This window comes from Canis lupus, chromosome 13 (genome assembly GCF_011100685.1).
Source record: "Canis lupus familiaris isolate Mischka breed German Shepherd chromosome 13, alternate assembly UU_Cfam_GSD_1.0, whole genome shotgun sequence".
NCBI classification, from domain to species: Eukaryota; Metazoa; Chordata; class Mammalia; order Carnivora; family Canidae; genus Canis; species Canis lupus.
The window spans coordinates 28,236,041-28,248,067 of NC_049234.1; the positions used below are offsets into that span (position 1 = coordinate 28,236,041).

Consider the following 12,027-nt stretch of genomic DNA (forward strand, 5'->3'; position numbering starts at 1 on the left):
AGGTGGAGTCTGCTTGAGGATTTTTCTCCCTCTCCCTATGCCCCTCCCCCAGGTCTTCCTCTCTCTCTCTAAGATAAATAAATCTTTAAAAAATATTTTGGAGGCAACTAAATGTCATTTCCTTTTCCTCCATGCAAAAATATGTTTACACATTTAGGATTCTATGGTTCCTACTATTTTCATGACCTACTTCTGTACTGTAGTATATATATTATGAAAATAATTCCATGTAATTAAATACTTCACAAGGCAAGTTTGGGTGGATCCATTCTATTCCACATTATGTATATAATAGACAATGTTGATAGCCCTTGTGTGGCTTTTATTTTATAGATTTAAGATTGAGGACCAGGGAGCAGCTGAGGTCCAAGCTCATACCACTGATTTGTATCGGGGCCAGGATGAGCATTTACATCTCAAGCGCCAAGTTCAGAGCTTTAGCCACCGCGCATCTGATGCCAAATTCTTAGTTTAGCCATTAGCACTTTTTAAAAAAAGATCTTATTTATTTATTCATGACAGACACAGAGAGAGAGAGAGGTAGAGACACAAGTAGAGGGAGAAGTAGGCTCCATGTAGGGAGCCTGATGTGGGACTCGATCCCGGGTCTCCAGGATCAGGCCCTGCGCTGAAGGCGGCACTAAACCACTGAGCCACCTGGGCTGCCCTAGCCATTAGCTCTTGTTTCCCCTTTTGAAACTCAAAATAAACCAGCCAGTTTGAATGATGCTTTATTCTGTCGCTATGCTAATGACTACATTTGCAAAGTGCTGTTCTTATGTCATATCTGTAGTAACACTTTACATACATGTTCCTCTTTAATTGTCATCTCAGTTATTAAGATACTATTAGCCATATTCCAGGAAAGAAGAAACTGAGGCTCAGTTGTTCAATGCCTCACTCTAGTTCACTGGTCCAGTGAATGGTGAAGCCTGGCTGTCAATTGACATCTTAGTGATACTTTCCCAGTAGCTCCCATGCCTTCCTATATGCACTTACTTATAATTACTTGCCCCTAAGATCCTTGAAAATGAGAATAATGTCTGATTCATTCGTGAATCTTCAGGGCCTAGCAAAGGTGGGACATGTAAGTGCTTACGGGATGGGGAACATACTTTGTTTCAGGGTGATGGTGAGCAATAATCATAGAGGTTGTGGAGAGATGACACAGCTTGCTGTGAGTCAACAGTGGAAGATAATTCCCAAGTAGCTAATGCTTCTTTCAGTCATTTGTTTAATGTTTCACTCAACAAATTTTTAATTGGACACCTGCTGCCAGAGACTCTCCTATGTGCCAAAATTCAAGCACGAGTAATGGCTCTTGCCCTCAAAAGCTCCTACTCTAATGGAAGAGGAAGACAAGAAAATCAATGCTTGCAACACAGAGGGAGAAGTGCAATGATGAAAGATGATGGGCACTGATTAGAAAATGAGGAATGATCAGAGAGGGCTTTACTGTCCTTGAGTTGGACCTTGAGAGGGATGGATTGGAAATAGGGAGATGGACGCATCTGGCAGGGGAACGTGCAGATGCTCACCCATAGCTGGAACACAGGATGTATACATGGTGGTCTTTGGAGCTTCAGAAGGATAGATTAGGGGATTCATGGTGGCCAGATCAGGGACATGTGGAGTCCTTGAGAAATAGGGCTTTTTGCTTTTTAGAGGCAATAAAGAGGCCCTTAGAGAGAGTGTTTAGGTGGGGGTGGGAGTGAGGTGGGGAGTAGCAGAAGGAGAGACAAAATCCCAAATAGACTCTCTGCTGAGTATGGAGCCTGACACAGGGTTGGATTTCAGGACCCTGAGATCACGACCTGACCCAAAATCAAGGGTTGGATGCTCAACCAACTGAGTCACCCAGGTGCCCTGGAGCCCCTTCAGGGTTTTAAGAAGGATAATGAGTTGACCAGATGGCTCTGATGGCTTTGAGAGGGGTGAATCAGGATTGGGGGATGGGGCAGCAGTTAGGTGACAGCCGCCAGAGATGAGAGTAAGGATCTTTCTAGAACAGCAGCATTTACGGCATGGAGGGGAAATGTGGGATAGTAATTGTTAATATTAATCCAGTGCTTGTTCTTTTTTTTTACTTTTTATTTTATTTATGATAGTCACACACAGAGAGAGAGAGAGAGAGAGGCAGAGACATAGGCAGAGGGAGAAGCGGGCTCCATGCACCGGGATCCTGACGTGGGATTCGATCCCGGGTCTCCAGGATCGCGCCCTGGGCCAAAGACAGGCACTAAACCGCTGCGCCACCCAGGGATCCCCCCAGAGCTTGTTCTATGCCAGGTCTTGTGCTAAGTTTCTGGGATCACATTTGAATGATCAGATATTCTTACAACATAGGAGCAAGCAGTCATTATCCCCACTTTACAGGTGAGAAAAACCATGCTTAGTGAGATCGTCACTTTTCATGAATTCCCTCGGGATCACACAGCTGGCTGATGGCAGAGCTGGGGTTTGACCCTAAATGCCTTACCTCCTAAACATGTACTCACACATGTTGTGATAGACTGCTTCCCTTAAGTCATGCTGAGAAAGATGAATCTCCAAAGATTGATAAGATACTGGGGGAGAGGGTGCCTCTCCTGTTTTGGGCTCAGCATCACCCACTGAGATGTGGAGCTGTCACTGAGAGGCATCCTGTGCAGACTGGGAGATGCTGGTCTGAAGCATTTGGGACCTGCTCGCTGGAGATGCAGTAGGCAACAGGTGTAAGGCTCTTTGCAGTCTCCTTTACAGGGGTACCTGGCCCCCAGCAACAACTAGCAGAATCCCATGAATCTATGTCAGGTCCTAAAATGTTGGCTAACTTCCCGACAGCATGAGCAGACTGCGGCTGCCAACTGGTTGCACAGTGGTTACTGAGCAGCTGATTTATAACACAGCGGACAGAGAAGGCTGAATGATTAGTTTAGATCTGCTGAGAGCCAGGTGTGAGTTGATACAAGACTCTCCAATGACTGACCCTGACTCAGAAAGAAACAGAAAAACACTCAGATGTCAGCAGCCATGAGCTTGGGATTGCATCGACACTTACAACCCTACCTAACAATTTCACTACAAGCTTTTCCTGAAGACCTCAGAACAGAATTCAGAACAAAGCCTCTCTCCTAAGAAGGAGGGAGGGGCTAGGAATGCACAGCTATGGATCACCTACTATGTGCCAGGCCTACCAGAGCCTCACACAGCCCCAGAGAGAGGACAGCTATTCCATCTCACTGACTGGTAGACTGAGGCCCAGAGATGGGAAATGACTTCCTAATGCAACAGACTCTGGATCTGAAGCCAAAGCACTGGCTGGTCCATTAAAGCTGTGTTCCCCTTTGAACAACTAAATTGTAGCTGGTTTAATTTTATTTTTACCACAAATGTGGCTTATTTTGTTTGTACATCCCTTCGTCCTCTGTTTGGCCATGGGCTACCCATTGCCACTAACCATTTTACCTGATTTGAAACTGCCTTGACTTTCTTTGAACCCTGGGCATATGGTGAGAGATTCTTCAGCTTGACTTAGAAGAGATGTATGCAGTATTGACAAAGGTGGACTTTGGAGCGGGGAAGAGCTGAGTTTGAATCCACATCTGTTCTTTTTGGCCATATACACCACGAAAATTGTTTAACCTTTCTGAGCCTGTGTTCCTCAGACGGTTGCTGCAAGGATCAAACAGGGTCATGACCATAAAGTGTCTGATGCACACGCATGACAGATACAAATTAGCATCTAGAATTTATAAAGAACTTTTGCAAATCCAGTAAGAAAAAGGCAAACAAGCTAACAGAAAACCAGCCAAAGGATATGACCTGACAGTTCACCTAAAAGGAGATCCAAATGGTCAATAACCAAACTTGCTCATGATCAAAGATGTACAATAATGTACAAATAATGTTGTAAAATTCACACTCATAAATTCAATAGGAATTTTAAAAGTCTAATAAGATGAGAATAAGGAGCAAAAGGACCTTTGCTTGTGAGAGGGAGATTGTTTATACAATTTGGTAATTATGTATAAACTGGAAAATACAGATCTTCACAATCCAGCAAGTTTGCTTTTAGATGTAAGTTTCAGGAGAGGTTTTCAATAATGGGCACTGAAGCATTTTTTAAGTAGGGAAAACTGCTAATAACCTGAATGTCTATTAATAGGGCAAAAGATAAGTATGTTTTGGGACGCTCCTATTATATCATCAGAACATATTATAGTTGCAGATTGTGGAAACACTCTGCAGAACTAAATCTGTGGATATCAACCTATATGTATCTAAAAAGTGCAATATTCCTTGACAATGAAACAAAGTTTTAAGTAATTTATAATATAGACAAAACTAAATATGTATTTAAAAACACAGATGGGAATGATACACATTAAGTGCATTAGAAGTTGGCCCTTAGGAGAAAGAGGAGATTAATGCCAGGAACAAGAACTTCAGCAAAATTATCTGAAATACTTTATCCTTTTAAAAGATGCAGAAGTAGGGGTGCCTGAGTGGCTCAGTTGGTTAAGTGCCTGACTCTTGATTTTGGCTCAGGTGGCAATCTCAAGGTTGTGAGATCGAGCCCCCCATGGGGCTCCACGATCAGTGCAGAATCTGAAGTCTGCTTGAGATTCTCTCTCTTTCTCTCTAATAAATAAATAAATCTTAAAAAAAGAAAGCAGAAGTAAATATGATTCATTATCACATTGTTTATTTCCAGACGTTGGTTCATAGATGTTCATATGATTAGTCTCCAGCACATTTTCTGAAGCTATTTGGGCCATCTTGACCTCATCTTTTTCTCATGCAGTGGGCCCCTTACTGTGGTCTCAGGAAGCCCTGTGCTTCGACACCTGAGGCCGGTTGCCTCTGTCATTTCTGGCTCAGGTGAGGCTCCATGTTGCAGGTGTGGGGTCTGGTTTCCCCATGGGGCTGTCACCAGGAAGCTCATGCAGAGACTGAGCTGTGACTCAGCAAACACAGGAAAGGGATGGAGCCAGTTGGGATATTCCTCCCCCTTTCTCCACTTGAGATGCCTTCCCCATCTCACTGACCATCCAGAGACATCTGAGCTAAGTGGCTCCTTTCAATCTCCTCACAATGCACAAAATACCGTTTTGGCTTGTCTTTACTCCCAACCTTTTCTCCCTTCACTTTCCCTGTCCTGGAGTTGCACTGGCTTTATCTGCCTTATCTCTGACTCTGTCCCAAGAAGTCTAAAAATCTAGCCTGAGATCTTATTTTTTGTGCTTTCCTGTATTTTGCAAATAATACAGTGCAAGGAATGTAGCAAGTGTTTGATGCGCAGTGGCTGCTACTATTAATATTGTCACAGACAAATTATAATCAGACCCTATGCATCTTGGAGCTGCTAAATTGGAAGGAGTCATAAATTATTAGGTTTGGAGGAGACTGGAGTTACTCTTCAGTTACTCTTCAGCCCAAATTTTAAAATTGAAAACTAAGGATTTTGCCTAGACTTGTCAGCCAGCGAATGCCTGAGCTGTGAACTAGAACTCAACATTCAACAGTCCCCAAGTTTTGGTGACACCATCTCAATAATTTTCCCAATGGTTCTATCTCCCTGCTAGGAGTTGAGAGCTTTTTGAGCTGTGATGGCGGGCACTTACTCTCCACTGTGATTCAGGTTGTCGTAGCGCAGAAAGAGGCCTGCATAGATGGTCTCAGTCAGCAGGGCGTAGATGGCAATCATAATCAGCAGCACAGCCAGCTTCAGGACAGAGTTTAGGCGGAGGAATACCGCACAGGTCACCATGGCCAACACCCCAGTGAAGACAAAGTACTGGAAACAGAGAGAGGGGAGGTGGTCAGACTCAACAGGAATGTGGGAGGGTGGCTTTCCTTGGCCTGGGTGCTCACGGGTCTCCTGATGGAGATGGCAGCAGAGCACCTCTGTCTGGAGACCTCAGGCTGTACTCAAGTCCAATTGCCTCCAACAGAACTTATCACTTCCTCACCACCTCCCAAAACCTCCGTTCTCTGGCGTTTGGGGACCATTTACAACAGCCCTAAGCTACAACCCTCAATCTCTTCTTTGCTGCCCTTCTCTTCCCCATGTTCCACAGACAGGCCACCCTACACCTGTAGCCTCCACTTCCTTCAGAGAGCTCACATCCATGCAGTCCTCCCCTTCTGAGCTCTTTCTCTTCCAGTTCTAGAACAGTTTTCATCAGCTCTGTCTGCTTGTGGTCTCCAACCCCCCACTGAACACACACTGTCTTTCTCTCTCTGGAATTTCTACAACACAGACCTCATCATGGCAATCCTCGACTCGAAGGCCTTTCATGGCTCACCATCCCCTCAAATGGTGTTCTCCTTTCTGAGTAGGAAGCTCACATGGCCAGTGCGAGTCAGATTCTCCTTCACTTTCCAAACCCAACATATGCTTCATCTCACCATCTACCTGTGCCTCCCAAGGCTGTTTCCTGATCCTCCTGGGCCTCTGTGCTCTGCATCTCGTGTCCTTTTGCTCAGAGCTCATCCATGTGACTAAGCCTCACTTCCCCGACAAGCATCCACTCTTCTGAGGAGTCTCAGTGGGCATCTCCAGGTGCCCTGGACACTGTCTGCCACAACACCACCCACCCCAGGACAAGATCAATCTCCTTGTACAAGACGTGGCTGTTCAAAAGGCCAGGCTGGCAGCACTCGAGCTGGAATACTGGCATGGCTAGCATGGCCCCCACAGGTCAGTTGGCTTAGCCAGATTTTAGCCTTCTTTGGGATCCTTCCCAGCCTCTTTCCCTTACAGAAGCATCGCACTGTATCACTCTGGATGGCAGGTTTGGATTCTGACTATCCAGTGGGGAAAAAGAATAAAACTGGCATTGTCAAGGCCTACTTGGTGGCAGTACTTTGATCTTTATAAACTTTTTCTCTTACAATTTTCAAAATACCTGGCCACAAGGGAAATCATAATTCTCACTTTACAGGTGAGGAGACTGAAGCTCACAGAGCTTATGTAAATTGTTCAAATTCTCACGACTGGAAAGTGGCACCAAAGACAGCCACATGCAGTCATGTCCCTGTATGTGTGACTTGTAGCAACTGGCTGCCCCCTCTCTCCTATCACAGAAAGATACAGTTTCTGCATGGGTGGAAGAGACCAATAAGAACTTCTAGAAATATTTGAGCAAATATGGAAGATACTTTTATTGAGTTCTTAAGCCAAATCAACTCATTAATGTATACTTTCAACAGTGATATCAACAAATGTGGATAGCACCCTGATGAGAGGGCAAAGGCCCCGTGTCTTTCCTGTGCATTGGGTGGACTCAGAAATGAATAAGGCAGCGAGCGTCCTGTCCCTCAAGACCTCTGTGTCTGGAGCACCATTTAGTTTTGTCTTTCTTAATCAATCCAATTATGTCCATGTCTCAAATGGAGGATGAGCTTCCTTCAATTCTCCTTTAAGATCTTCCCTTGGCAGGATTTTTCAGGTAACTCAGCTTGATGCCACAAAGCCATCATTTTAACAGAGAGAGGAGAGGTGGAGAGACCTGAAGTGTCCTGTTTCATTGTTACTTGCATCTTAATGAAGGGTTGTGCATGGTTATGTCAATGCAAATTATGCATCAAGTATTAAATCAAAGCTGTCAAAAATGATTATGTCCTTGAACAAAACTTTATGAGGGCACAACAGCTAAGTTTAAAAAGTGTGATAAGGATTGCCTGAGTGGCTGCTACAATCAGGGCATGTTGCTAGGCATTGGGAATTCCAAGGTGAGAGATGGCCTGGACCACACCCTGTGGTCTAAGATGTGAAGCAGATGTCAAGAGACCAACAGCAATATGCCGTGGGAAGTGCTCTGCCAGCTACATGATCAAATGTGATGGTGAACAGGGGCAGAAGGAACATAAGTTTGGATTTATGGGACAGGTGGATTTGAACTGGATCTGCAGGATGGATAGGATTCACATGACAGAAAATGGGAAAGGGAGAACATTCTAGAAAGATGGAATGACATACATGCAAAGGAACAAAGGAACAAATCTACAGAATGAACTCCTTGGGTATATCAAAGAACCACCTAATTCATCATAAAGAGAGCTAGTAACATAAGCAGGCAGGTAAGTTTCTAAAGAGTTACTCTCCTTCTTCCTCTGCCAAGACATCTGAAATCGTAAGAGTTAAGTACAGTCCCACATTTGCACAATGGATTGATGGATCTTTTTCTTTTTGTTGCCTCAACCAACTGTGTTGGTGTGCTCTTGGCAGCTCTGCCAGCCGCCCTCCTCCTACTGAAAGGAACCACCCTGATGCCTTGCACAGTTTTGGGAACTTTCTTCTTTGAAGTATAAAATTGAACCCTATGGTGATGCTATAAGCCACATCAAAGGATGAGGACCTTGGATAAATAACATCAGGAGCTTTAACCTCTGTCTCTTTTCTGGCTTGAATAACTAGCAGGAGTGGGATCAGGAAATGGAGAGGAACAGGAAGCTACAGAAGTCTCATGACTTTCTGAAAACCTCTCTTTGAGCTGCATCTGGACCTCTAAGTTGCATGTTTCCTAGAACCTAGGAGGATGCAGGATCCAACATAATGACTATGTTCCTATCAAATGACAAATAGTCTGTGTCCTTTGAAGTTAGCCCAGGAACTCAGAAGCTCCACAACTCCTAGAGGGTCCCCTGAATGGGTTCTGGGCATGAGGGGTTCACAGGTGTGGCAGGGCAGAGATAGAAGGCAAAGGCACATTGCAAAAACTCTTGTATGCCCTGCTGAGAAGTCTGTGCTTTGTTCTGCAGTCCGCAAGGAGCCATGGATGGGTTTCAGGTTTGTAATGGAATTATGGATCAGTGTTCTAGGAATAAACTGTCATGTGGACTAGTACAGGATGAATTGTAATTTATGGAGAAAAGCTGAAGGTTTAATGACAAGTTTGGGGACCGACTTGATAGATGGGGCAAGAGATACGTCTAGTTTTATGTGAAGGTGGGAAGAGGGAGGAGTCAGAACTGGTGCTAAGCATCCCAGCAGGGATTAAACTATTAACTCAGAAAAAAACCAACTACAGAATGAGAATGAGGAAAGGAAATGCGTTCAGCTTTAGGCTTCTCAAGCTTCAGGTATTGAGGATGATTCAGGAAGGTCAGCTCATGGCAACCACAGGTGACACGGTTCAGCTGACTCCACAGCTGTGGAGACCACTCAAGCAGAACATGAAAAGTAAAGACAGAAGATACAGAGACCAACCATAGAGACTCCCATGTTTGAGGGGCTGTGGAAGAAGAGAAATAAGACCATTGATTAGAGATTGTTGGGGGTATGAGAGGACAAGGAGGAGATGGGAGTGAAAAACACATGTAGCCTCCCCCAAACAAAAATCTCCATAGACAAAGATTTTCAGGGGAGCATTTCAAAGGTAATGTATAGAAAATGTTTTCAAAATAATACTGGAAAGCAAGATGTAAAATTCTATATGCACTATAATCACAACAGTGCAAAATCTGGACACAGAAAGGATGTTGCTTTGGAGTGGATTATTTCCATCAGTGAAGTCCTTTAATCTGATCATATCAAATGAAGCAGTGGGTCAAATGCATTCTGTTGCAGTGAGTCCTTCTATTCCCGAGAAGTCTGCATCCCATATAGTCATGGGGTTCTCTGCTTCTTCCTAGGTTTTAATGATGAAAAATAGTAATGCAGGATGTATATGAGAAATGTTAGGGACCAGGCAGTTTCCAGCAATCTTTGATAAAGAGCACACCACGCTGTGGTAATGTGAAGAAGGACTTGAATCCTGATCCACACAAGTCACACATGCTGGGCTGTGGAGCCCATTTGGTTACTGCCAAATTCTGTGGCGTTATAAACTCACAGGAAACAAAAGGAAAGACAGCTGACAATTTTCAGAAGTTAGTGTCCTTCAAAGAAAGAATCCAAACTTTCAGATTCACACAAAATCTGATTCTCAATTATAACTCTTGGTACAAGCAGCGCAGTGAAGTGCACACAGGTCAAAGACAGAGGTAGCTCTGCTTCATCCTGAGCCTCCCTTCCCTGCATGGCCCAGAAGTGACAGTGTCAGGATCCTGGGGTCACCACGGGTGCAGGTGGAGATGACCAACCCGCTTTTTACTAGAATGTGTAAGGCAGGGGAAAGGGACATTTTGCATATCCTGGGTGCTTCGCCACAATCCGACTGCTTTGGCTTATTCTAGATCCTGGTTTCCATGACTGGCCTTTCTTTTTCCCATACGAGGGGAAGAATGGTGAATATTCTCTAGTTTATTATAGTTGTTAGCTTCAACCTGTCAAAACTGCATTTAAAGTCCACAAGTAGGAGCACCTGGGTGGCTCAGTGGTTGAACGCCTGCCTTTGGCTCAGGTCGAGATCCCGAGGTCCTGGAATCCAGTCCCACATCAGGCTCCCCAGAGGGAGCCGGCTTCTCCCTCTGCCTATGTCTCTGCCTCTCTGTGTCTCTCATGAATAAATAAATAAAATATTTAAAAAAATAAAGTCCACAAGTAGATGAGATGTTTCTATCTGATTTTGGCTGAAGGCAGATGGACTGTTCTAGATATTTCTAGAAGCAACTACATTCTCAGTCAATACTTTAACCTTATAATCCTTCCTGGAAAGACATACCTGCATTGATGATATGTACAAATAATGACTATCCCAGGAAAGCTATGAATCAAAACTAATCAAAGAGCCTACACAGTATCTATTTCTTATGTAAAGGCATTATGACATAATTTTTTTTTTTAAACGTGGGATGATGCTTATCTTGGCGGTGCTTACTGGTTGAGTCAATACACTCACTTGCAAGACTATGTCCTTATCTTGGCTGAGCTTCTTTGATGACTGCTCAGATCTTTGTAAATTATCATCAGAGTCTGTTTTTTTTTTTTATCAGAGTCTGTTTTTAAAAAACATCAAAAATGCAGTCTGTATTTGATTCCTAAACAGTGATGTCCAGGGAATCCCTGGGTGGCTCAGTGGTTTAGCACTTGCCTTTAGCCCAGGGCATGATCCTGGAGTCCCAGGATCGAGTCCCACATCAGGCTCCCTGCATCGAGCCTGCTTCTCCCTCTGCGCCCACCCCCCAATCTCTCATGAGTAAATAAATAAAATCTTAAAAAAAAAAAAAGAGAGAGAGAGAGTCTCTTATGGTTTGCCTCTCTCTGATTTTTTCCCATTCAGTTAAAAAAAAAAAAAAGCAATGATGTCCAGCCAGATTATGAATCCCATTGACTTCCAGAAATTAAGTGTGAATTTCAATTAACCATAGAGAGGACAGCAATCTGACATTGTGAAACATACATCTAGGAAGTATCCACTGTCAGCTAAGAATGATTAACAGAGAGGAACATGGTGACATTGTTGGAATAGAGTGTGTGCTCCAAGACCACCCCCTCAGCATGAGCAACAAGTGCAGAATCTGGAAGGATCTGGCTCCCTGAGGTCGATGCAACACAAGGTGATTACCATCTTGGAAACAACTGGTGAGGCCAGGAGAACAATATGATGAAAGGGAAATAGGCTATGAAAATGTAGCCTGTTCACGTTTTTAGTCATACACTGGACACACGATCATGTAGATAAACCCATGTTTGGAGCATGGAGCCTTGTGCATTTAAAAAAATTTGTTATTGCTCTATCTTCCTTAAGTTCAGATCTCCACTTGGGCAGCACCTTTTTACCCTTGTTACCAATGCCTTCAAGAAAGAGACAAGGGAGAAACTAACATTTAATTAGTGCTTTATGGATGTCATCTCTATTTGTCACCCCAACAATCTTATGAGGTAGGTATTATTAAGAATCCCATTATAGGGGCACCTGGGTGGCTTAGTCAGTTAAGCTGCTGACTCTTTATCTCAGCTCAGGTCTTGATCTCAGGGTTCAAGACCCACGTTGGTCTCCAAAACACAAATCAAAACAATAACAAATAACCCCATTATATAAGTGAGAAAACTAAGGCTCAGAGTAGTTAAGAGACTTGTCCAAGGCTGCACAGCAAGTACATGGCAGAAGAAGAGTCCTCGCTCATTCAAGGTCACCACACAGCCTCTGCCACCCA

At 43.9% G+C, this 12,027-nt stretch overlaps 1 protein-coding gene across 3 annotated transcripts in view; it reads right to left on the reverse strand.

Moving 5' to 3' along the window:
- ADCY8 (adenylate cyclase 8) overlaps nt 1-12,027 on the reverse strand; it is a 221,132-nt gene that overhangs the window by 30,599 nt on the left and 178,506 nt on the right. For all 3 annotated transcript variants that reach the window (XM_038555533.1, XM_038555532.1, XM_038555534.1), the window contains one exon: nt 5,607-5,779. In XM_038555533.1, coding sequence (XP_038411461.1) covers nt 5,607-5,779 — 173 coding nt within the window. The remainder of the gene's footprint in view (nt 1-5,606; nt 5,780-12,027) is intronic.